Genomic DNA, 27,177 nt, shown 5'->3' with positions numbered 1-27,177 from the left:
CAAATTCCTTTGCTTCAAAAGAAAATTTTAAAATTATCATTCGATTTTAAGGCTCTATTTATTGCAATTATTAGTTTTTGTTTTAGGTGAGGGAGCGAAGAGGCGCGTCGGGCTCTTTCTTAAATAATATTTTATTTATTTTTTGAAGTCCCAATCTTCTGACGCTGCGTAAAAAAAAAATATGAGAAATTAAAATACAATTTGCCTACTTTACAGGGGCTCGCACAATAAAACGCCATGATTTTGAACTTCTGTCTCTTCGCTCTTTTTCCATTGCTCTGCTCTGCCCATATAATTATAATGAACTCAACGCGTTGAATATTTTCGTGTCTCCCTCCTTCGATACTCGTACCTGAGCAAGGAACACAGTTGCCAGCCGGTTTAGTTTTTGGTGCGTGCAAAAAATATAATTGAAGTTGTCTTTAGTCAGTGCGTCAAGGCAGGGCTGGCTGAACTGTGATTAATGATATCACGCAGATTTTTACATCATCACATTCCTTCGATCATTGCTTCCTGTCCTGTTATCTTGATTTTACTAAAAAAGGGGATCGCTATAAATTATGGGTATCAGTGGCTAATTTTTAAGTAAAAAATATAATTAATAAAATTAAATAATGTGTGATATTCAAGCCAGGATCTCAATTTTAATGCAAAGAATTTAGATTGAAACGAAGACAATCCCGTTGAATCTTGCGTAAAAAGAACAATGCGCAAATCGGAGAGACATTCAAATAAGTTAGAAAGGAGACAATGGATTGAACTTAAGGTCAGACTGTTTATACATTCAAAATAAATTTGTATCTCAAATAGACATCACCTGACAGCTGTTTTTTCGGCCTTTTTTTAGTAAATGTCACTAGTTCTTGTCTTGAGATTTCCCAATCGTTTGAACAATCAATACAAATTTAGACCCTGAGCAAGGACCTTTTTTATTTTAGCACATTGTGGACAAAACTTTCGCCAGTGAGCAGCACTGCATTTGGCTCTTGGATTTATTTACCCTTTTATTTTGTGATAAGAGCAAACAAATCTGAAAATCAGAACTAACAAATTAATTATTGTGTCTTCGATTAATTCGGAAATGTAAAATTTCCGTGACCAATTAAATGGACGCGGTGCATATGCAGTATGGATGAGGGATGAGCTTTTAAATATGTTTTTCCTGACCAGATTTGAACAAAAAAATGAACATAATTATAATCTCGCATTTTCCAAAGGTTTTTAAGCACTTGTTTCGCACACAAAATTTTTCTTAAACCAACTCGGTTTTTAAAGTTGAAAATATGCTTTAATCATTATATCTAGAGTTTTTTTATTTTTTTTTCTCCCTGTTTTCATTTTTTTCTGCAGTAGTTATAGAGGTTTAAAGATGATTTTTATTTTGTTAACCCGTGTGTTAACCTAAGAATTTTGTTTGTATATTACGCAAAAGAGATTAAAATATGCTGGAAATGCAATAATTTCTTAAAATTTCTCAGAAATCAAAATCACCTTCCAACAAAGAAAAAACCATTATTGCTAAATTTTCACAATTTTTCTTATGAAAAGATGTAGTTTAGAACTATCAAAATTATGTTTTAACAAATTCTCGGTGTTTTCATCCCTCCGATCATCTTAAAAAACAAAAATATATAAATAAAAGTCAGCAGTATAAATATGATCTAAATATAAAAACCACTTTAAAATTTTTGTGCACGCTTAAAGGTTTCGAAAATTATTTAAAATAAAACACTCTCTTATATAGTTCACCGAAGTTTTTAATAACTATTTTAGCTGTGTCTTTTGCAACTACAGAAATATATTTCAGGCAAGGAAATAGGAACCGGACTTTTGGATTTGTTCCTGATGATGCGACAGGACAAGAAAAATTTTACAGGAATAGACAAGGGCAAGACAGAATTAAGTTAATTAGGTTTTCCAATATCCTCAAACCGCGATTAAAAATATTTCCGGAGGACAGACAATTCCGGATCTGTTTTTCCGGACAATACAGTGAGCAAGCACGTAAAAAAAACTTTCTGGAGTTAGTTCTCTCTTCTTGCAACCCTGAATGGAACAATGACGAACTTGACCACCTTTTGTTTTATCCTAAATGAAGCAATGAGGAAAGGAAGGAAGGAAAACAGAATGAGATTCAGAAAAGACGCGCACAAAAACATAACCCTGAGCCGATCGGCCGGGCGGGCTGATAAAATCAACTTGGTGCAATTAATGAAAATACAACGTGAAAGAGGCAAAGCTTTTATACACAACATATATAAAGTATTGCCAAAATAATGAAGTCAGTAGGTATTCTGGGCACAGCGGCGAAAAAGCGGAGGCGCGGAAGTAGAGGCGGCGGCGGCGGCGGCGGGCGGCCTCTCGCGGATCCTATTTCCTTGCCGGACCGGAACTAGACAGCCTCCCAGCGGTGACTGGAACCGGACCTTGGCTGCATTTTTAGCAAAGAATGCTGCTTTTCGAAAGGATATATAAAGTCAGTCGGACCCGAGCTTCGAGCCGCGACGCGATCACATATAGCCGACCTTCACGTGTCGTTTGCTCGGCTCAATTAGTATAGCGATCGAGTGGTGGGCGGCTACACACCGCCGCGCACTCAAGTTCACCATATTTTTTGTCTGGCACACACCAGATCACTTTTATGCTCGATCAGTTTTATGTGTGTCGTTGCCCAACCAAATTCCACGAAAGAATATTAAATATCTTTCTTGGCTTTATACTTTCCTTAAAATGAGAACATAAAATGAGTGAAAAATTAATAATATAAAATTATTACGGCGGAAGTGTTGGGACGTGGAATTATTTGTCCCTTGGAGTTAAGCATGTTAAAGCTTGCAAAATTAACTATTGGAACTTAAAGAGGAATTATACTGCAAAATCCTGGAAAATGCTTCTTGTCAATGCATAACCTCGCCCCTTAGGATTCAGTTAAAGCCTAAATTGACCTAAGGAGCGCTGTAATTTTTTGAGAAAATTGGCTGGAAATTTACCGTGTTTTTCAAATGGTGATGGCTGTCTCCTTACTTGAAATCCGATTTAATTTCAAAAGCAAGAGTTTCCCCAATAAGTGGCATACACCGTTGAACAGATCTCGACGAGAGGAATCGGAATATGTCAAGAAAATATGTTCAAACGCTGTAAAGTTTGCAGAAAATTGGCAAAATTTGAATTTTTACTGTAGGAAGGTCCTTTTTTATTATTGCAAATTGTTGAACAAATTGTTTATCGATCAATTGTTTATGGCATCCAACAATTCAAATAATTTTCAATTGTTGCCCAGTATCATTCCACTTTAATCATTTTTGACACATAAATATTTCACAGATGTATTTCAAGTGGATCGCTACAGGGCAACAAATAATTAAAATTAATTGAATTGTTGATTGCAATAAGCAATCGATCGATAAACAATTTGTTTTACAATTTGCAACAGGGCTGTGCGTGGGAAAAATTCGGTTTTTTGCAGCTTGTTTCTCCCGGTTTTATTTTCAAACAAATTTTGCAGCTATTGATCTTTGCCTTTTTAGCTCTATCTTGTCAATTTTTTGGCAAAATATTTAAAAATATCATTTAAAATTTAAAAAAAAAATTTTAAACGTACTAAACGCTGTTAACCCCAGAGTTTTAGACACCGTTTAGCAAATGTTTTAACGGTAAACTGCTCAATGTCGAGTTCTTTACATTCAGTGTAATAAACCACATGAAACTGGTAAAAACCGCAAAAAAACTGCACTGCAAGTTTGGGAAACTGCCCGGGAGATTCCCAGCCTTAATTTGCAATAGTAAAAACGACCTTACTACAGAAAAAATTCTAATTTTTCAAATTTTCTCCAAAATTCACAGCATTTGACCACATTTTCTTAGCAGATTTAGTTTCCTCTCATCAAGATCTATACAGCGTATGAAACCTTTTGGGAAAACTCTTTATTTTGTGATATAAAACAAGATAATATCAAGTATAGGGAAACAGTCCTCACCATTTAAAAATCATGCTAACTTTTGCAGCCACTTTTCTAAAAAAATTTGCAGAGCTACTTAGATCAATTTTGGCTTCAACTAAATCCTAAAGAATGAGTTCATTCATTGGCAACAGTCATTTTCCATGGTTTTGCAGTATCGTTCCTCTTTAAATAAACATTTAATTTTTTAATTTTCTTCAAATTTAAAGAATTATTTCCACTCTGGATATTTGTTATTGAATGCATGCAATAAATAAGCTTGGATAGCATTTAATCACTTGGCATTTGTCACAGATAACTGTTTATTTCTACCTGCGGAGGTTGGTCGAATTCGGACGAACATCATGAATTTCCAGCCCGAGCGCTCCTTAAAATCCAAGAGACCGGTTTACAAAATATAACTGATTCTCCTTAATGGTGGCACCGGGGGTTCCCTTTAGTTAAAAGGTCGAAATTTCCCTCAGTCTCAGGCATTCTGCTTTGGAGAACGCTTCGTCTCGCGAAAAATGAAGAGCCTATTTGCAACGACGGCAGTGCTGCTGGCCTGCGCCGCGCTGCTCAACGCGTCGCCCGTGAGAGTAGCTCATCTTCAGCAGGTTTTCGTCCCTGTACTCGCAGGCAAGTCAAGATACAAAATAAAAGTTTTTTTTTCAAACATTTCGAGATCAAACTGTCTTGATTTTTAATTTTTGGTGGTTCAAATTTACTTTTATGGTATTTCATTCAATAGCAACCCCGACAGTCAGTTTCGTGCCTCTTTATTAATTCCAGAGGTTATTTAAGAAATTTTTTAAGCATTTTTTTAGCTCCAAAAAGAAGAAAGTGGTTCATTGAATTTACTGTTTGTGGAATTTAGCAACAGTCTATCTCTACAATATATGCATTAACCGAATCAAAACAAAATAATTAATTGTAAAATTAAAGATATCACCAAATTTCTGGGAAATTGAAACGATTTTGTAGATGATTTTTGCTTTATTTCGTTTCCTCTCGTTGCGATCTATATCCAACGGTGTGCGAAAATCGACGTAAATTTCTCTTTTGGAGAAATAAATTATGATTTTCAATGGAGAGACGGTATGCTGAATGCTCACTTTTTACACCTGGGTTTTTCCTAAATTTATTTGGCAAACCGGAAAGTTTTTGGCTCTTTCCTAGTTTGTTCAGTTTTGTAGTTATATACTCTCTGAAAAGAACAACACTATTGGGATTTCTTTCAGAGTCATGCAAAATACCATTTTTTCACACGCGGAAAACTGTTTTTTTTCTATTAATTAGTTCTCATTTTTCAACTAAACGATTTTTCAACGAAAAGTCCCATGAGCGAGCTGATTTTGGGCGGAACAAAAATATGCAGTGTGACGAAACTGACTGAACGTTTAAAAAAACCTATTTAATTCACCAGTTGCATAAACCCTCAGTGTTTGAAGCCGCCAACAGATAGCGCCACCGTATACTTTCCAAATAAATTTGATTTTAATTTACTTCCGCTGCGATTTCAGACTCAATCTATAGCTACTGTGCATTCCTCACTTAATATTCTTTCTTTTAACGGTCTGAAAACCAAAATTAATCTAGCCGCTCGCCGTAGAAACGCTGGAAAAGATTTTATATTTCAAAAAAATAGTTCTTCATGATTTTACAGCGATTGGCTTAACCGATTTTGGTTTTCAGCACGTCAAAAGAAAGCATATTAAGTGAAGAATGCACAGTGGCAGGATTGAGTCTGAAATCGCAGCGGAAGTGCCTTAAAATCAAATTTATTTCCAAAGCATATGGTGGCGCCATCTGTTGGCGGCTTCGAACACTGAGGGTTTATACAACTGGTGAATTAGTGAGAAAAAATTAGAACATTCTACACGTCAGATTTAAATGCAAAAAGTAAAATCACTGTCGTGTTGCTGCGCAGGTTACGATGTCGGCCAAGGCCTGAGAGTGAATCTACTGCAACGGGGGCTGCTCCAGAACCTGTACAAGTACGTCGTGGATACAATTTGGCCAAATAGTGAAAACCAGCCGGAAGAGCAGCAAGAAGAAGTGGAGGAGGATCAGGAGCAGCAGCAATTCAATAGTGCCATGAAGCCAAACTACCCGGCCATCAGCGTGCAGGAAGGCGAATACGTCGTCGGCCCCATAGAGTACGCCGGCCAGTTTTGGTACTTCCACTACCCTGAAAAACCCACTTACCACAACAGGCCGACGTCACAGGACGAAAAGGGCAGTATTTCTCAGGTTGGAATCGTCAGTTCAGCTCAGAACGAAGAGGATTTGCCTCAGGTTGGAGGAATTCACAGCGTGCCAAAGGCTGGGCTGAGCCCTCCGCCCAAGGATGATGAAACTCCCCAGGAAGAAGGCAGCACTCCTTTACCTGAAATTGAAGAAGGAAACAACGAGGACCAAGAAAGCTCCACCTCTCAGACTGAGGAAATTATTCCTGAAGGACGAAGTACCTTGCCTCAAACTGAAGAAACAACAACTTTGCCTGAAGTTGATGCTGGAAAACCAGAGCAAGAGGCTGAAGGAATTGTTTCAAAGAATTCTGTTCCACTTCCTGCATCTCGAACCGTGGGAGGATCACCTATTACAGAAACCCCCATCAAAAGCGCAGGTGTTGCTGGACAGGTCGGTGGCTCAAGGCTCACGACAGGCTTTGAGAATATTTACCAAGCAGTGCATCCCGTGCACATCATTCCCGTAGAACAGGCCGGAAATGTAAGGATCTACCCATATTACAGCACACCTGTTGCTTACTTTGGTTAAAAACACTGAAAAATATTTATTTCCCTCAGGGTTTCCTATACGAGATGAGTTTGGTCTTAATAAATTATTGATTAAAATAAATTGCATGTTTTTTACGTTTTTAATTAATAAATCCTATTTCTTTTACGAGTGTTGTGCAAATAAGCGATTGCATCTGTAAACAAGAAATCCATTAATTCAGATCAGATTATAGAATTGCAAAGAAAAATAAAAGCTGACATTAATTTGATTGGCATATAGTATTACGATTGAGCTATGTATTATCACTTCATTAACATCTAGTCTATTTATACATTAGGCCGGGAGAGACCTTAAGGAAAGAAAAATGAAAGTGAAAAATTTCATTATCAACGCATTGAGGCACAACCACCATAGCCATTTATAGTATTATATGACACAGAGGATGTTTGCGGTTTTATTTCACAGCAGTTCGTCTCGCATCAACACAATAATTGTGAGGACGCGAAGTCGTGATTTGGCTCTTTTGGAGGCTGCGAATGTGCATCAAGTTGATTGCACGTTGTCAGATCAAACATATAGGGAATGAATAGCCGCGCACAAAGGCGCAGGTGGATTTCCGATGGGAAGGAAGCAGGGATTATAATCGAGCGCGAGAGTGAGAGGAACGCGCGTGCAGTTTTGAAATTGGCAACGAGACCTTGCAGAAGCGACCGTCAATAAATTTAGCTAGTCGCTCACACACACAACGAGCATATAGAGCCTTCGAGCCACTTTGCTCTCATTATTTGCCCGAAACGCAAAGTTCATTATCGCTGAGGGGTAATTAACATGAGTGCTGCTTTAATTAATAATTGCGCTTCAATTATATTATTTGCAAAGCGCAGTAAGGCGGAAAGTGATTAAATCTTTATGGTGTTTATTCGTTTGCGCAGGGATGATGTAATGTCTGCTTGCTCCATATATTTGATTTGAAGAAAGTTTTAGCAAAATTTAGAAAGCAGATTGTATTTGACAAATATTTATCTGGAATGCATATATTAATTCACCACAGCTGTTGGCCTGAAAACAAAAGCACCAATGGAGGAAAACAGCAGAGATAAGAGACAGCAGGAATTTCCTGTATATTAAAAATAAAAAAGCGTTGCATTTCCTCATCATGATGCAGATGAAAGAAGGAAAGTACACGAGGAGTTGAGTAGTTAATAAAATATTGGTGATGGACCCACAGATACTGTTGACGTCACGCAAAAACTTGTTTTTTTATCTGAATATACCTGAGAGCACAGTGGCACAGCAGCGGGAAAGGCCAGGTAACCGCACCGTTCGCAGTTATCATGTCTGCGAAGAAAGAGACGGTCAGAAAAAAATAAATAAATGAAACAAACGTTGATCGAGTGTCGGGAGATGAAACTGAGCTTCCGCGTAATCTTTTATACCGCTGCATCATGTAGTAATTTAATCCATTAATGTACAAGATATTTTTCCTGAAAGACTACCAATAGTAAAGAAAAAATTTCTGCAAAAATAAGATTTTTTCCAGCAGCTTATTTCGAAATTGTATTTGTACGAATAAATTTTAAAAAAGGTCAATTCAATGTTGGGGAAAAATTACGGAGTTTTAATGACCTCGTGTAGCTCTTTTAACAACGTTTCAAATTCCTAAATCATCTCAAATTTCCAACCCTAATTAAAAATTATTTTTTCGGTTCATTAAAAAATTACAAATTAACCATTAATGCCGCTGCAGTGTTTATTTAGCGAGTCAGTCACCTTTGATTCGAATCCGTACTCCATTTCAGGTGACGTAACGAGTGTTATGCGATCTCTCACGTTTGTTTTTTGATCGTCCCCACGAGGTCTGCGAGCTAGCACGTGCAAAAAACTGGTCTCGAGAGCCGCGCGCGTATATTGGCCTTTGCGTAATGGGTAAATCGCGTGAGTAAAAAAAGCCTTGATCTTCAAGCGATCGTTTTTTAACGAGCCACACATCTCGTTGGGATTGGGAGTCGATAAAAGCTTCATTATAGGCCTCAATTTGGGAACAATATCATCACAGGGCCGATAAATCAAGGCTTGGCCAATTTTTCATAATGATTCTAATTTCACTTTTGCGTGAGAATCTTTCCGGTCTGGAGTTTTCATTGAAAGATATCAGATTCAGGTTACTAAATTAATTGCTCTTATTGTTAGTTAATTTTAGAAGCCTCTGTAATCCTAAACAATGGGAGCAGGTTGGTTTGATTCATGGTTATTTCAAACAGCAGTTCATTTTAATGAGCTGTGAAAATTAACACGGTTGAATGGTTGTTATGCTTCTTAATTATTGTTTAGCAACTAAAAACTGTAATTAAATTTTAACTAAAGCAAATTTTACAAAATTTTCAGCCAGTGTTCATTTGAAGTATTTTCTACCTGATAAATTTTTTTTACCTCTTCATGCGCCCTTAGGATTAAATTTAGTCATTGCTGCTGGCTATTCATCATTAATTCAAGCGGAAAAGTCGAACGTTCTCGACCTGTTTCAATTGAGCCAAGATTTTTTAAGCGAAAAACCATGAATGGGTGAAAGGAGTAAGGATAACAGGCTGCGGCCAATAATAGAATGACTCGATAAAGTGACCGCCGCTTATTCTTGGCACAAGAGATCCGACCTCGGTCGCGTTCATACTGTCGGAAGTAAGTGCCAGGTTAAAATGTTGGCTCGTTTGGTCAGATATAACAATCTGTTAATTCTCTGGCACCTCGTTCGTTATATTGCTGACCAAAGCAGTGGATTTTTATTTTTGCATCGTGGATGAATCATTTCCGACTTCCTTCCGCGCTTGTACTTTAGGATAAACTTGATGCAACTTTTGATTAATCGAACTGTAGTTTATCACGAAGAAAAAGCAAATAAATTGAGAGGCTCTTTAAAAAAGGAGAATCGGAAACAACTTCTAATATCGTGCATTTGCTAAAAATGTATGGTATATGTCCTTCTATAAACTGTAAAAATATATTTTTTTTTAATTTTTTTAATTGCATCAATACACCAGTTTTATAAGCCCTTCGAGTTAAACGCCGCCAACAGAGGGCGCCACCTTATACTTTTGTAATAAATTAAATTTTAAGGAATTTCCGCTGCGATTTCAGACTCAATCCTGCCACTGTGCATTCTTCACTTAATATGCTTTCTTTTGACGTGCTGAAAACCAAAATCGGTTAAGCCAATCGCCAAAGAATCGTGAAAAGCTTCTTTTTGAAATATAAAATCTTTTCCAGCGTTTCTACAGCGAATGGATGAACTGATTTTAGTTTTCAACACGTCAAACGGAAACATAATAAGTGAAGAACGCACAGCAGCAGCATTGAATCGGAAATTGCAGCGGAAAGTGCATTGAAATTAAAAGATTTTCCACAGTATACGGTGGTGCCATCTGTTGGCGGCTTCGAACACTATGTGCTTACGGAACTGGAGAATTGCCATTTTTACTTTCATGGAGCCTTTATTTTTACAATAAAATACTTTGTTTCGGTAAGTTTGGGCTTTTTGTGACGTAACTTCTATATTCTTAAAATCAGCGATTTCTATGTTAATCAGTAGGGCTGTAAATTTTAGACGATTTTTTTGGGGAAAATAGTCGACTATTTTTAGACGGGTTTTCGTATAAATTTAGTCGGTTTTAGTCGATTTTTTTCAATTTAGACGGTTTTAGACGGTTTTTTTAAGTTCAATTTCCACTGCATAAATGATAGAACCATGTTCAAAATTCGCTGGAAAATACCCATTTCTACTATTTATTAGCCTTTTTCATAGCCTAGAGGTGGTCAGCGGTATATATAGAACATATATCTTAACACTATTCTACTAATGGAGCTCAATTAACATTACTAATATGGCTATGGATTTTAAAATTAAAATGTTTTGATTGCGGTATAATTAATTTATTTATTGTATCACGTACGCATCAAAATACACCATTTAATATTTCATTCCAAGGTATTGAAATTTATTTTTCGTCATCAAGGGCGTAGTAGTGATTAATAACCATGTGCATTTCAAGGTTTTCGGTGTTAAAACTCATCCTGTTGGGTCTTAGCATGGACTTCCTCTTTGAAAAGCTTCTTTCTACATCAGCACTGCTCAGCTGAGCGTACTTTAAAGCAAGGACTTTTCTCAGAGGAAGTTTTAGCCCGTTGTTTCCCCATATTAATTAATAATTAAGAGAACACACTGAAGATGACGAAAATTATGTATGTCGCACGTCGCACTCACAGAGTCTAAAAGGCATACACATGGAACATGGATGCATACGCGCGCGTTCATGATTCAACTTGTCGAAGTCTTCTCGATTGGAGGATATTTTAAGGAACGTGCATGCGGCTAGATATGGTGCTATTCAGCGAGTTTTAAGTCATATAAATGGAAAAGAGAGCGTGTAAATTAATTGAAATTGTAATTTCCGCGTACGCTCACACATATGGTATAATTAAAATTTCATATTTTATTAAAGAATATCATTTTCTAGAATTTTTCACCACGAAATAGTCAAAATAGACGGTTTTAGACGATTTTAGACGGGTTTTAGACGATTTTAGACTGTTTTGGCAGTTTTAGACGGTTTTAGACGATTTCAAGTTTAGTTTAAACAGCACAAATATGCATGATTCGTGCTCATTTGATGGTCCCGCTTTGATTTGAAGCTTAGAAAAAAATAGTCAATCGTCTAAAATTCACAGCCCTATTAATCAGGTGAATCCATTAATACCATTAACAGGAAAACAAATGGCGTCAATTATTGCGGGAGAGTTAGAAAATTTCCCCGGCCAGAAGATTATCTTCTCTCTTATCCATCCGCTTTTAGCCACGCGGGATTTCCGTTCATGCCCAGACGATTCCAAAAGCGCAACCAAAGCTGACACAACACATGCAGAAGTGCATGTTTACTCAGTTAAAATTTGCTAAGCTGAATTACTCGAAACCGCAAGGACACATGATGCAATTATACCATTACTTCGTGCAACCCCTACCGTTTAGCTTTAGTTTGGTCTTATTGATACAAAATAATTAATTGGAAATAATGATTATATTTTAATAAATTTATCAATTCAAGCCTTCCATTGGCAAAAAATTACATTATATGTAAGGTTTTCTTTCCAGTACAACTCATCAGAAAATGTAAAATTTAAGAACACGTTGATTTTTTTAACAATTAAATGCATGAAATTCTACAATATGTGCAATAAACAAAAGAGGAGACAGTAAATAATCAAAGTTTGACGATTTCTCCATAAATTACCGTACTTTGAGCCTCGATTTGTGTGGCTGAGATTTCAATTTCTATTTCGTCGATATTGCTCGTCATTTTTTTACTGGAGAAATTCTCTGTTTAATAAAATAAAAATCAGATTTCAAGTAGAGAGACAGTGCCAAGAATTTGAATATCTTGCTAACTCTGTCACCATTAAATGCAAAAAAACTGTCATCTCCTAGATCGATTTTGGATTTCTCTTTATTCTCAAAGGGAAAAAACGCATTCAGTGACAAAGATTTTTCGCGGTTTTGCACCAATCCTCATTTAAATAATTAACACAGTACTGTATAGCCTGATGATACAGGAAAAAGAGATATAAAAATATTGTATTATGTAAAGCGTTTTATATTTTTTAATTTCTTTAAATCTATTCTACTAACTTTGCAGTGACTTTTCTAAAATATTTACAGGATGTCTATATGCATTGGGAACAAAGAATTTGGAGGATTTTCCCATATCAATCCTTTGTTGACAAATACATATATTGAAGCATCTAAAATTGTTAATAATAAAAACAGGCGTAAAAGAGCTATGAGGAAAGATTTATTTTTGTTAAATTTCTAAAGAAAAAATACAGCACTCATCAGATTTTTCGAGGAATATTTCGACGAGATCTACCAATAAATTTAAGATTCATCTCAATCATTAAACCCGATTGATTTATGCGCATTTGCAGCATCAAGAATACATTTCTCTACAATTAGCAGTACCATTCCATTCCTCTCCTGGGTAAAATAGTGTTGAAATTTTGGTAAATTTAATATGAACCAAGTTGCGCGTGCTTTCCACCCCCGGCGGCGAGTGACCTTCAGTTTGGTCCATTGAGCAGAAGCCCAGCCAGCGAGATCTGCGGAGATGAAAGAATAATGGAGAAAAGCGAGAGTGGAGGCTGGCGGCGTGCGTGCCCCCACCGCCGATTCCTTCCGAGATATTTAAGCGGCGGCCGGAGGGTTCGCGGCTCGAGTGTCAGCGTTCCGTCCGCCCAGAGAAATACCACCAGCACTCTTCTCTCCCGCAGTCTCTGATTCTGTGGTTCGTTTTTCCGACCGCTAACGAAGATGGCCACAGAGCAGAAAAACGCCGCTAAGGGCGAGGCGGGGGCGGCATCGGCGGTGGCACAAGCATCCAACACCGTCGAATTCGACGATTTGCTGCCCCACCTGGGCGAGTTCGGACGCTACCAGAAGCTGCTCTTCCTGCTGCTCGCACCCTTCATGTTTTTCGTCGCGTTCGTCTACTTCAGCCAGATTTTCATCACGCTCACACCCGACCACTGGTGCCACATACCCGAATTGGAATTCCTCACCCCTGAAGAAAGGTATGTGCAAAAACTTAATTTCTGTCCTTTAATTTAGTTGGGATTGTTCAAATCGTCTGAATCTAGTATTGGCGTAGGTTAAATCTGCACGTTTTGAAGAATTGAACAGAAAATATGTATCTACAGCATTTTTACAATTCCGATAAAATAAATCAAAATGAGCATCAAAAAATTAAAACCATAATTTTAGGAAAAAACTGGTTGAACTCCACAGCTGACTTAAATTTGATCTATTAAGATATGTAAGATATTTAAAAATGAGGAAAGTGTTTCAATTTGCCCCAATAAGTGTTGAATGAAATTTTTATAAAATTTTCGATTTTTTTTTAAATCATGTGGTGAGCACTGTTTCCTTATTTAAAATCTCGATTTAACTCACCAAATTGAAAATTTACCTCATAATTCGTACATCATTTGGAAAGATCGCTACGAAAGGAATCGGGAGCAAGTGAAATAATTTTAATTTCATTAAAAGAATAAATTTCGATATAAATATTTGTTTCTTATCACGAAATTTTTGCCAGATTCAAGATTTTGCCTATTTTTTACCGCAAAGACTATGCTTTTTTTCTTTAATTTTTGTCCTGCTAGAGCAGATCTATCGAATAATGTGTGGCTTTGAGAGGAAAATTATGTTTTCAGCAAAATACAAGTCATTTTTCAGAAGGAATACTATTCGCTAACTATAACAACCATTTCAAACTGAAGAATTTATTTTCTCATGAATTAATGCAGCAGCCAGAGTCAATTTATAAAGTTAAAATCCTCTCACTGGGAAAAAAATCGAGAAATTTAGAGCAATAAAAAATAAAAATTGTTTCAATTAAGGGACAGCATTCACGAATGAAGGTGAAAATTGATTTGGACACCCACAATAAACACGATACTCATTATCGCGTAACATCGTATATTTAAGAAAGCTATAATGGCTCACTTTGTTCAGGCACTTGCTCTCGCAACTCGCAATTTTCGAGTATCTGAAAATGAGTGACGCGGGGGTCGAGTACGAGCTGTCAACGCTTGTTAATACTCACTTGCATTTTACCATAACAAGGAACAAGTCTATTCACGGAGAGAAAAAAAAGATAATAAAAAAACGACGGCATGCCTGCACCATTTTTCCCCATCCGCATTCTTTATATTTTTACCCTCCACTTTCCTTGCATTACACCTTTGTCAGCAGTTTCACAATTCCTTCAATGAAGCAACAACCCTGCTTTGTAACTGACCATGAGCTGCCTCTCTGGCCGGCAGTCGATGCCCAGCGGCTTTTTTCTGTCTGAAGAACATACCTCAAAATCAAAGAGGATTTACAGACTAATTAGGAATATTTTTAAATAGATGTGTTGCTTTTTAAATAGAGGACTGTCTCCCTTCTTGAAATTCTACGTTATTTCACACCAAAAAGTGACTTGCGTTCGAGGGGAATAATTGAAATCTTACAAAAAAAAAAAAAATGTTGACAAGCGCTGACAAAATTTGAACTCTTACTGTAGCATCATTCTCTTTAAATATTGCACAACGTAGAATTTTTCCTGTTGTTTACAAAAAAATTAAAATTTCCATGCACCGGCTTTAGGACTGGATCCCCCAGCAGCGAATTTCTTGCTAAAATATTCCTACATCCCAATTAAATTCTCCTTCTTTGATCTATCTAGAGCTGTTACCCACCCTATTTGGTCTGCATCGGTAGCTTCCAAAAGCTCATTATTTTTTTCCATCAAATCAATTCATACAGGCTCTTTGTCTGAATTAACATAGTCTTTGCGTGCTGCCGGGAAAACCGGCCGCGACACACATCGTCGCCGCGCCACTGTGTGAGTAAGATCTGGGCATAAAGCGGTATAAATCACGTCACGCGGACCCTATGTACTTTTAACGCGTACACAAAAGCAATAAAAGTACGTACGGAGATCTTGTCACTTTCCTACCTCTGTATGCACGCATATACATATTTACAAAGTGCTCGCGAGAAGAGGCGAGCGAGTATCCATTTGCATTTTCAACTGCTCACACGGTTGAATGCAGCCGCGGACCTTGAGAGCCACGACTTTGCTCCAATATTTGTCATTGTCTTCGCGAGTGAGTAATCACGCGAGTCGCAGCCGCTCGTTGAACAGCTGGTGCGCGAACGGTTCACACAGTTGAGGATTTTCCGACACCATGTATAAATCGAGACGAATCAAATCAATTTAAAAGATAATTCAAGCTGATCAATAGGGCAATTTATTTATTTATTTTTATCAGAATTTAAACTCTAAAAGGAAAAGGGTAAAAATAGAGGGATAAATCTTCTGAAAAAAATAGTTACCATTTTTTTCTGTCATGTCCTTTTTAGGAAATAAAATTGGAATTAAATAAAAATCATAGTAAATTCTAGTAGACAGCACACTGAGCACACAAGCAGTGCAGCTAATTTTCTTGAACATTTTTACGTGGGTTTTTATGTAAGGAAAATAAATTAGATTTATTACAATTATTGTTGGAGACAGTTAGAAGTTGATCAAATAGTTAGTTTGTTCTACAACGCGCAATAATTATAAAAGGCCAATTTTCTCCCAAATTGACAATGCTTTTGATTAATTTTTGCAAGGCAGATTTCAATTCCTCTCAATTGGCATCAAGGATTATCTGGGGTTTTGTAGTATCAATCCTCTAGACTGATCGTGTCGAGCTAAATTTATTCCTTTATATACAACAAATCACCATTCTGAAGGTTATTAATTATTTCGTGAGAAGACAATTTCCCTGCGGAAGGAAATTAATGAAACACGCCTTTGCAGAATGTTTATATTGATCTCTTAACCGATTTCTGCGGTGTCGGTGCCTGTGGAAACGGAAGAAACACTCATATCATGACCACAGGTTTCGTAAATTTGAATAGAATCAGTTACTCAATGGTGCAATAAAAATTTCCAGTTTGATTTATTGGTTTCGCACGACTGTTTGTAATTAGATTATTGGCCACTCAACAATGTTTACACTTTTATTGCGTCTCTTTGCTAGACTGTAACACACTCATGTTAATTATGGTTTCCGTTTTCGTCCCATATGCTTGCAATATGGTATAACAGCTTCATTTACTATGCAGTCAATTATGGTGCAACATAGTGACTCTCCTTGCTCTTCTTTATTCACCTGCTGGTTATAGATAAATCAGTTTCTTATCTAGAAAATGTTGAACCTGTTCCTATGTTACGTCTTTTCCTCTGCGTGAAATATGTAGGATTCCTGTCACTTATAATACCTGCTGTACAAGATTCAATTAAATCATGTAAATAAATTCACAATTATTTTTCTGTGGTTTAAATTGAGGATTGTGGCTTTATCTATACAATCTACAATATTTCAACACGTCATGGGAGCAGTAATCATGGAAATTTTTAGAAATTTAAAATTTAATATAGTCAGAATCCACCTTGGACTGTCGAAAACCAAAAAATTAAATATAAAACACGGTTCTTTACCTCCATACCAAAATATGATTTATTAAAACCGTTGGGATTTTTCCTATTTTCAATAAAATTTTTGAAATTAAATTCTTTCCCTCTTCTGCATTTGATTTAAACAGCTGGAATGGATAGAACAATTATTGTCTGGCAGTTGGTACCATTTGGTTAAAATTCCAGACAATGTTTGTTGTAGTAAGTTATGTAATTGAAAGCTAGACACTGTGGCAAAGCGCCTTGACTCGCAGAGGCGAGAGAGGCCGGATGAGAGGAAAAGCGCGAGCAAAACACGACACATACAAGAGAGAGAATGTCGGACGTAAATCTGCTCTCAATGTGCAGTTGCTCAAGCGCGCGCGCGTTTAGCCGCAGATCCGCGTGCGCTGACTGCTCGCGAGAAGGTTTGAGCGAAAAAAAAATAACACACACACACGCCACCGGCGGCTCAAGAGCAGCGATTTATCTCAAATGCACAATGCTGAGCCCTGGGAGCAGAAAATTGCCCGCTTGCTTGCTTGCACTCTATGCACCGCATAGTCTGCACCGCCAAGGCCCTGTCGGCGTAAATTATAAACTCAATTAAGTGACAGTTATGGGGAGAAAAATAGCAATTAAGTAACAGTTTACCGCATAGCTGAATTAATTAAATCTATATCAATCTTGGTTGGGAATATTGATGCAAACTGTAATTCATTTTGCAATTATTGGCAGCTGGATATATAAATCAAGAAATAACACGCTTGTTTTTTCTTTAGTTAAGTTGCAGCCGTGTATATTAGTGAGAGTATTTGCGCCTGCTAAAATTTACTGAAAGCAGCGGGTGCCAGATTTGCGATGAAATTGGTTCGCACTGCGCAGATCCAAGATGGTGTCTGATGTGGGAAGCAAAAAGCTATCTTTGGATTGTCGTACGAGTGTCAAGAGTTTGTTTTTACGATCCAAAAGACACAATTCGTACAAGTAATGCAAATTTGTCACAATATTGACCAAAACTTTTTGGCGCATTTTCACGCGACAGTTTTTTCGCTCCATACTCCTCCGGACGCCATATCTGCGCGTCGCAAGAATCTGGCCCCCGCTGACTAGTAAGGATTTTGACAGTTTATGACCAGAGGAAAATTTAAACTGTCTATAATCAAAAGCATGAAAATAATTAAGCGACTTTTTTACCTAAACAAGCCCGGGAGACTTGTATCAAATTCAAAATCTTTTATTTATTTATTTATAAAAATGAAACATTTCTAGATGGAATCTGAATTTTTTTCAAGCATAGGAAAACATTATTAAAAGAATTAATGAATTTAGAGAGATTCATCTAATATTAACATTACTCTCCCTCGTCTATCTACTTAAATTAGTAATAATATTTCAATTATACTGGCTGTATTAAAATACTGAAAATTTTTATTTCATCTGGAGATTTCATTTTCCTCTTTAATTATCTCAAAAATTGTATGCTTCATGTTTATTTTCTAAATCTTATTAAATTAATTTATTGGCAGTTAAAATTGTAATTATTCATTTGTTTTTAAAGGTGTTTTTCATCAAATTAACAATTAGTTAAAAAATATAAATATAAACGATATACGCATTAAGATAATATTTACAATTAACATACAATACATGTCTCATCCATGCTTGGAATAACGTAAAAATCGTCTCAAACCTAAAGTTTAGAATATTTTTAAGCAAACAAAACGTATTGAACCTTTCATTGCACCAATTTGCGGAAATAACATATATTAATTTCCTTAATTTCCTACTCAAGCTCTAGGAAATCAATTTGCAGCAACACTTAACTTTTATTTTTGTTGACAAACAGTCCTGCGCGATATTCTCATTCCTGATGATAATTGCAATGCTCGTGATCAGTTTCGTGACGCCGTTATCCACTTAGATCGCCATAAAAAAACATATAGCCAAGGGCCAGAAACTGATTATCCTGCTTTCAGTGGTCGTGATTGGCCTTGCCAATTCTGCCGAGTTTCTCGTTATTCGATTCCGCGCGTGTCTTATTTACAACGAAGATCAGGAAATTGAAATATTATAACATTCGACAATTGAATCAAACGCGGTGAAGGATTTTGCGTGCATGACACCTCTGCTTTCGATTCATTTTGCAAGGATTTCCAAATAAACCGTGAGTTATTAATTCGAATAAATTGAGAATCGTTTCGACACTGAAACATAACTATCTCGCCGTTGAAAATTAATCCACGCCGTCATGCTTGAAAAAATGTGTAATAATCGCGCGCCGGCGAAAGCAAAAGTTGTATACGGCGGTTTTGTCTTCAAACGCGGTGATTCGGCGATTTTTCGTCTATACTTACACCTCTCTTTTCGTGTGATTTTTATAGAAAGTGACACGAAGTTCACGGCCGCTGAGTGAATCGCTCTTATTGTCGAGCACACGGCCGCGGCGAATAAGGGAGCAAAAAGAGTGCTGCGACCTTGCGAGATGCACAAATCATGTCAACGCCGCGTTTGACACGGCCAACGTGTTGCACAATGTGAAAACTCGAGATTTTAGCACTTTCAGCGTTAATTAATTGTGTGGGAGAAGCTTTGTTAAGGATTAATTAGCTTGTCGCGTGCTGACAATGAGCCCCGTTACGTTTGTTAAGTGCTTTTAATTGTGATTTATTTTTGAATGGGAAGGTTAGAGAGCACGTTTTTCTCGGAAAATCGTGACAGTTCTCTGTTACTTAATAGAAATTAAATTTTTTTCCCAGGCTTTTGCTACTGATTATGCAATTAAAGTGTTTCTGAAGCCTTGATTCACCTTCCATCTCTAGTATAAAAAATAAAAATTAAATCAGTCTGAGCTGAAAGTTGCTCTGTTTAACGGAGGTCGTGGATACATTTTATTTAAATTGTCCACTTTGACAACAAAAAAAACCAGTCAAAGTCACCAATTATACGTCCGCAAGATAAAATCAGCAGGAGCCGCATTGATTTACTTCCGTTCTCACTCGGGTTGTGCGAGTGACTAATTAAGCAGCTTATTTTACTACGCGATGAAATATCTCATGCGTCAGGGCCACGAAACAGGCTGAAAAATAATTTGTAACGTGTTACCGCGTGCGCATTCATGCGTCTCTCCAGCATTAAATTAAAGTGGTTTTGACGAAATACATTTTAATACATCTTTTGCTACTGCTGTTTGGAAATTTTTATAGCCTCAACTATTTCATAAACTTCAAATGGAATTAATCAATGAAAATCATTATTTTCCTGATTTTTGGTGTGGATAAAACTCCGAAAACAAAAAATTATTACGAGGCCATAAATTTGTGGCATTTTATTTGGTTCATTTATTCAGCAGAGAAAAATCTTATACAAGCATTTGTTTTCTCAAGATGCATTTTATTCCCTGCGTGCCACATTCTTCGCTTTTGTAAACTAGTCGACCTTGATGGGCTTATTAATAGTTCCAGATTGAAACAGGTAAAAATTTTCAGCCAGCACCTTTTATATATAAAATATATCGTCCAGCATAAAAATTATCTCAGCAGCGAGCAAAACGCAAGTTAAATGAAGGGTTGCATCATTTTGTTGAAGTAGTTCTTTTAAAAAATTTATTGGAGTATTTATTTACTCTACCAAACTGTTTTTCTCTCTCTCTCGCTCGCATGTTCGCTATAAATTAACTGGATCTCTCAAGGTTTCGTGTGTATTTTCTTTCTTCTTATCAGAGACGAGGCTGACCAATTTTTTGCCCTATTATACATTCGTTTCGCTAGAATTCCCTGTCAGCAAATGGCCTTCAATATTTGTGCGTATCATCGACAAAGAGCGTTGCTCTGAAAAAGCAGCCCGACTCGAATTCGACAATATAATAGAAAGAAATTATTCTCAATGCCTTCTTTTGACTGATTTATTGGCCGATCGTGCTACATCGTTTGCTCAACAATCACAATTACTACTCACGATTGATGTATACATAATAAATTTTATTACATTCTATTCTTGAAATGGATTAGAAAGCATTTTATAACTAGTGCAAAAATAATATTCACTATTCAAGATGTAAAATTGCTTAAATTTAATTTCTTCCAGAATACGTCTTGCGATTCCTGTCAACCCAAACTCGACGACGGGCTACGACATGTGCCGAATGTACAACGTGAACTTCACGAAAGTGCGCCTCGAGCAGGGCCTAATCCAGGCCGATCCATCGTGGCCTGTGGTCAACTGCCGCAACGGATGGGAGTACAACTACACCGAAATCCCCTACTCAACGGTCACCTCTGAGGTACGATAATTTTCTTTCAATGAACTCCTCGCGTCTCGTCACATTGTTTCCCAGTTCGTTATTGACGTATCCGACCGGTTCGAGGAATTAAAACCAACTTTTTTTGGGCAAACAAGGAAGAATTCCGGTTTTGATTTTCTCGGAATTATTGGGATTCTCTGTCGATGCACCTGTATGAGCGTGGAATTACCGTCTGATGACGCACTATGCCTGCTCGAGCGGTTGCAGATTTTCCTCGGCAACGGGAAAGAAGCACTTTTCTGTTGTTAATTGCGGCTGTAAAATTTCCGATCATTGAACCTGATCTTAGTTTCCTTACTGACGCAGGTGCTTAGTTAATAAAGGAAACGGGTTGTTTTTCTCTAGCGGAAGAAAAAATTATAATTTTATGAGGGAGCAGCAGAAGAATTTTAATTGTTGATTTTTTAACATCGCCGAACACAACTCTTCCAATTGTTTGCTGTTTATGTTGTATTTAAACCATCTTAAAGTGTCCAAAGGGTTCTAAAAATTTTTAAGACTGTTTTAAATTTTTAAATTTTAAGCTTCGTACACGTAAAATTGATTTATCGATTTTATTGTTGATTTTGAGCCTATTACAGAAAGAGCTGTCATAAAACGTGATTAAATTTTTTAAATTTCCGAATCCTATATATTATTATAATTGTTTTACGGGTTGTCTTCTCTTCCTTTTAAAATACTTTTCATTAATTTAATTCAGTGATAAATTTATTAAATTATAAAAATCATATTGAATTGTTATTTTAGTTGAACTGGGTTTGCGACAACGACAGCCTGGCGACCTGGGCTCAGGCCATCTTCTTCATGGGTGCCATTGTGGGCGGCCTGCTGTTCGGCTGGATGGCCGACAAATACGGCCGAATCCCGGTGCTGGTCGCCACCAACGTGATCGGCTTCGCCGCCGGAATTGCCACGCCGCTCAGCTCCACCTTCTGGGAGTTCGCCCTCTGCAGATTCCTTGTCGGCATGGCCTACGATAACTGCTTCACCATGATGTACATCCTTGGTGAGTCCGCCACCTTCACTCAGGGCTCCAAAAAATTACTAATTAATTCGGAAAATTATTTGCATCAATTCATTGGGAAAAGCAATAGGAATATTTTTAATCATTGAAATTGAGGCAAGTTAAAGAGACAGGGTTAATTTAGGAATCCAATGAAGTTTTCTAGGCTGGGAGTTTGAGCACAATTTAAAAATTTACCAAAAAAGGCGTCTTAAATCGACTGGAAAAGAGCAAATAATTAAAAAAATCCATTTTTGGCTCAACTTTTCTGAGAAGAATAATTGAAAAATAATAATTTTAAACTCATATAGGTTTGATTGTTAATTAATTGCATTCATAAATTTCAAATCTAAAGCCAGGTATCCCCAAATACATACAATATTTGATTTAAGGCAAAGATTTAATTCCAATAAACGTGGACCATAATCTTTTTCCATTGTGAATTGCGTAAATTAATTTATTAACCCGCATATTACAGTCTTGTGCCAAGACACCTTTCACTTTTTTAAAAAAACAAATCGCTCTTTTAAATTAATTAATGCTGAAATAATTCAGTGGAAAATTTATGAAAAAACTCAGCAATAAGCTTCACACCCTCACGGAAACGCTAGAAAATTATTTATGACGTTTATATGACAGCAGGTATAATTAAATTCTGCTGCTGTGGATCACCTTGATTCACAACTCCCTGCTGCACCAATTTTCCTTCTCGCGGAGTGGATAAAAGAAAAAAATATTAAAACATCACTTGAATGATTTCTTTCAACGCACCTTGCGAGTCATATCATTTTCTAACAGTGAATGCTTCTCATGTGTGTAATAGACTGTGATTAAAAACGTAAACGACCATGAAGAAAGAGCTCTCCCCCTAGAGGAAGATTTTAAAATTGAGTAGTTTTTTACTGCGATCAAATGAACCGTTTTTAGACGCTCTTAATTATTAATAATTAAATTGAAATAAAACAAACACATTTTTTATTAAATTTATAATTTTTGTTTCGTAGTTTTGGAGTATGTGGGACCGAGCTGGAGAACGTTCGTGGCCAACATGTCCATCGCCATCTACTTCACGCTGGCTACAGTTCTGTTGCCTTGGATGGCCTATTTCATCCGCGACTGGAAGCTTTTCTGCCTCGCCACCTCCATGCCTCTTTTGCTCGCGGTGCTCACGCCCTGGATTGTGCCTGAGAGCGCAAGGTGAATATTTCTAACAATTGCTTTTTTCCTATAAATTCCTTGCCTCCTCTGTTTAACGTTTTTCTGCGAATTAGCAGGATTTTTTTCAAAACCTTTTTTAACTTGTCATATTTTGTGCGATTCAGGTGGTTGGTGTCGCAAGGAAAAATCGACCGTGCCGTGACCATCCTGAAAAAATTCGAACGCATCAACAAGAAGAAAGTCGATCCGCAACTCTACGCTGACTTCAGAGTAAGTGTTTAAAAGTTGATTGATTTGATTAGAAAGCATCAATGAGCGAGTGACTCGTGTTACGTAATTGCGAACGGCTTGAGAGAGGAAGTAATTTGTGTGCACTACAGATTGTTTATCTCTCCAAGAATGCAGCAGCTGCAAAATTGGGTCGAGAATTTAACTGCACTTGGCTAATAGATTCCTCTCATTATTTAATAGCTATAGTGTTGCGCTAAAGAAAATATTTGCCTGTTTTCACTGAATTCACTTATCGCAAGTGCAGTAACGCTTTTAAATAGGAATTAATTGATATTTAATGCGTCAGACCTACTTTTCTTGAGACTTACGGCATAATAACTATCCTTTAAATCTATTATTTTTAAATAAACATCAATACTGTTTCTCACCGTCCAAATTTAAATTTTCAGGAAAGCTGTGCGATAGCCCAGAAGGAGGAGGACGCGAACAAGAGCTACTCGGTGCTGGACCTGTTCAGGACCCCGCGGCTGCGCCGCATTACTCTCCTGCTGATTGCCATTTGGTGAGAAAAAAACAGTTTTATCCGACAATTTGCTAGACAATATAATCATGCTTTCTGACCGATGCAGGATGATCACATCGCTGGTGTATGACGGGCACGTGCGAAGCGTCGGTGCCCTCGGCCTCAATGTGTTCGTCACCTTCACGATCGCATGCTCCACCGAGTTCCCCGCCGACACTCTGCTGATCGTGTTCTTGGACCGATGGGGCCGCCGCTGGCTCGCCTGCGGCACCCTCGCCCTCAGCGGCATTTTCAGCCTCCTCTCCACCATGGCACCAGCAGGTAAAATTAAGAACATTAATTTGAATTTTTTTCTTTGACTTCTTAGGGTTTAAAATAAATCACAAGGAAAATCGCAATTGGCTTAAATTGATGTCAAAATAAATAGATACGAAAAAAATTATTGAGAACGACAAGTAGTAAGCCTTTTTTTGGGGCAATTAAAAAATTTCCATAAATTTTTAAATTGGCCAAAAAATAAAGGAAATGTTTAATTTAAAATTTTATTGTATTTTTTTAATTTTTAGGAGCCGCCTCAGCTGCATTGGCCATCATGGGCCGCTTCAGCGTCAACATTTCCTACAATATTGGACTTCAATACGCCGCCGAGTTGCTGCCGACCGTCGTCAGGGCCCAGGGCGTCGCCCTCATTCACATTATGGGATACGTGGCGAGCATCTTGTCACCGTTCGTCGTGTACCTGGTAATTAAATTAGCTGTTATTCGTGGTTTTTTAATTTAATTTTCGTTGAAAATTTGCACAAGAAAATTACCATCTGTTTATTTCTGTTTCAAAGTAAGGAGTTGATAATAGAAATGAAATGGTAAAAATTTATCAAAGTCTAATTTCCCAGCTGGGGAAGAGAAAAATATTTAACCATGGCAATTATTTAAGGATTATTTCATCACTTTTTATTTATTTTTTTTTTTAAAAAGGAAAAAATGTACAAAATTTATATTGAATTTGTTTTCCAGGGCAACTTGAGTCCGGCGCTTCCGTTCCTTGTGCTGGGTGGCATGGCCATCGTGGGCGGCTTCCTCGCGCTCTTCCTGCCCGAGACGCTGAACCACGAGCTGCCACTGACGCTGCAGGACGGAGAGGACTTCGGCAAGGACCAGAAGTTCCTCGAGTTCCCGTGCTGCGGCCGCGGCAAGAATTACTCGGACGAGGTGCACACGATGGCCGTGGTCGGCCGCAGCACCTTCTACAGGGCCGACGCCGACAGGGCGTCGAACCGAGCTTCGATGCGAGCGTCCATCCGCGGCGAGGCATTCCGCTCCAGCATGATCCAGCGGGCGTCGATGCGCCACCGCAACTCCCAGCGAATGTCCAAGGACGCCGAGGCCGCCCCCGAGCACGCCGCCCCCACCAAGTTCCTCGCGCCGCCAGAGCTCGGCCAGGTCGAGAAACAGCGCTACTAGACTGCAAAAAACTCTCAAAAAGCATAGTTCCATCCAGAATTCGGCCAAAGGGTCGTATAGCAGGGTTATTTTATTATTATTTTTTAAATCAAAAATCAAATTAACCAAAAATTTAAATGAATAGCAGTTGAATTTTAATTTTTGGTCTTAAAATTGGTTTAAAACATAAAATTTTGATTTTAGCACGTTTAATAGCTGAGAAAAAACCCTGCTTGTAGCCATTTTTTCTGGTTCTGTGCCTGATTCTGAAGCTCTAGTCATCGCGTAAGTTTCTCGCCTGTGTCTTGTCTCTGGCCGTCGTTAGTCCGCGGCTGCGTATTTATTTTTGAACAAAATAATTTTTGTTACCGCACATGCACACATACCCCTGCACAGAAAAGCGATTGGAAAGGGCACTTCAGGTGCAGCTTTTACGCCAATCTCGAATGATGCAAGTACATCAAAGCGTACAAATTAATAGTTTCTCTGTAGACGCGTAGATTGTTAAATGAATTAGGTTTATGAATGCTATTGCTTGATGAGCATTTAAATCGCAACGATTGATTAAAAATATTGACTTGCAGGGCCCTGCAAATAACTATATTGCATTTTTAATAAAATATTGATAGAAATAAAAATCAACGTGTATTATTTCTTTAAAATTCGTTTTAATTAGTGGCAAATTCTTTGGATTCATTCAAATTTAACAAATTTAAATTGGAGCAAATAAGTTCAGAAGTCAAACTTGGAGACTCTTTGGAAATAAAAATTGTATTTATTGATCAACAATAATGAAATGTTTTGTGACAGTAAGACACGCTACAAAAATGTAAATTATGTGTAAAGTATGCAACTAAATGCATGTGTATTGCGCGGGTTGCAAACTTCTGGCTTCTGCAGGCGCAGAATTTTTTAAACCCTCCCTTCTCACAACTCAAATCAAAAGATTTCAACAGCTGATGTTGGCGAGGGCGATTCAGAATCCAGAATCCAATCTTTCAAAATACCTAAAAGGCATAAAATGGCTCTTTTGATATATTTTCCCGAACCAATTTCGCGCCAATATAGCCCTTCCGCTCCTTTACTGCCACGCCCCCGAATAAATCGCAACAAATCTGCCGCAGCAGCCAGACTGTTCGAGCACTACGTGCTTATGCAACTGGTGAATTGCCATTTTTAATTTTATGGACCCTTTATATTTACAATGAAATGCTTTGTTTGGGTAAATTTGGGATTTTTTTGTGACGTAACTTCTATATTCTTAAAATCAGCGAATTCTTTGTGAATCCGGTGAATCCATTTTATCATTTAACGAAAAACAAAAGGCGTCAATTATTGCGAGAGAGGTAGAAAATTTCCCCAACCAGAAGATTATTTACTCTCTTGCCCATCCGCACTTAACCACGCGGGATTTCCGTTCGTGCCCAGACGATTCCAAAAGCGTAACCAAAACTGACAAAACAACCAGAAATGTATGTTTACTCCGTTAAAATTTAAATACTCGAAACCGCAAGGACACATGATGCTACCATTACTTCGTGCAATCCCTATCATATAGCTTTAGTTTGGCCTTATTGATGCAAAACAATTAATTGGAAATAATGTGTACATGTTAATCAATTTATCAATTCAAGCCTTCCATTTACAAAAAAAAATACATTATATGTGAGGTTGTCTTTCCAGTACAACTCTTTCAGAAAATGTAAAATTTAAGAACACGTTGAATTTTTCACAATTAAATGCATAAATTCTACATTATTATGTGCTGATGAACAAAAAAGGAGGCCTCGATCGCTACAGTATAT

General features: G+C 37.4%; 1 protein-coding gene across 1 annotated transcript; it reads left to right on the top strand.

The window, feature by feature from the left end:
- The first annotated feature begins 12,919 nt into the window (after positions 1 to 12,919).
- LOC135936396 (organic cation transporter protein-like) lies at positions 12,920 to 26,010 on the top strand. Its single transcript, XM_065479193.1, has 9 exons — positions 12,920 to 13,292; positions 20,801 to 20,996; positions 21,765 to 22,023; positions 23,025 to 23,217; positions 23,343 to 23,448; positions 23,859 to 23,971; positions 24,039 to 24,253; positions 24,499 to 24,674; positions 24,947 to 26,010. Exons 1-9 carry the CDS (start codon positions 13,033 to 13,035, stop codon positions 25,391 to 25,393), a joined length of 1,965 nt encoding a protein of 654 aa, XP_065335265.1. The 5' UTR covers positions 12,920 to 13,032; the 3' UTR covers positions 25,394 to 26,010.
- Positions 26,011 to 27,177: the final 1,167 nt, after the last annotated feature.

Source organism: Cloeon dipterum, chromosome 2, assembly GCF_949628265.1.
Source record: "Cloeon dipterum chromosome 2, ieCloDipt1.1, whole genome shotgun sequence".
NCBI lineage: Eukaryota > Metazoa > Arthropoda > Insecta > Ephemeroptera > Baetidae > Cloeon > Cloeon dipterum.
The sequence above is the reverse complement of the archived record's forward strand: the minus strand, read 5'-3'. Positions and strand labels throughout refer to the sequence as shown.

Bases quoted from the DNA above. Each gene is read 5' to 3' on its own strand.
- LOC135936396 (XM_065479193.1), top strand. From the start codon at position 13,033: ATGGCCACAGAGCAGAAAAACGCCGCTAAGGGCGAGGCGGGGGCGGCA. The intron at 24,254-24,498 runs GTAAAATTAAGA...TTTAATTTTTAG, and splicing joins CTCCACCATGGCACCAGCAG to GAGCCGCCTCAGCTGCATTG. The intron at 24,675-24,946 runs GTAATTAAATTA...TTTGTTTTCCAG, and splicing joins CACCGTTCGTCGTGTACCTG to GGCAACTTGAGTCCGGCGCT.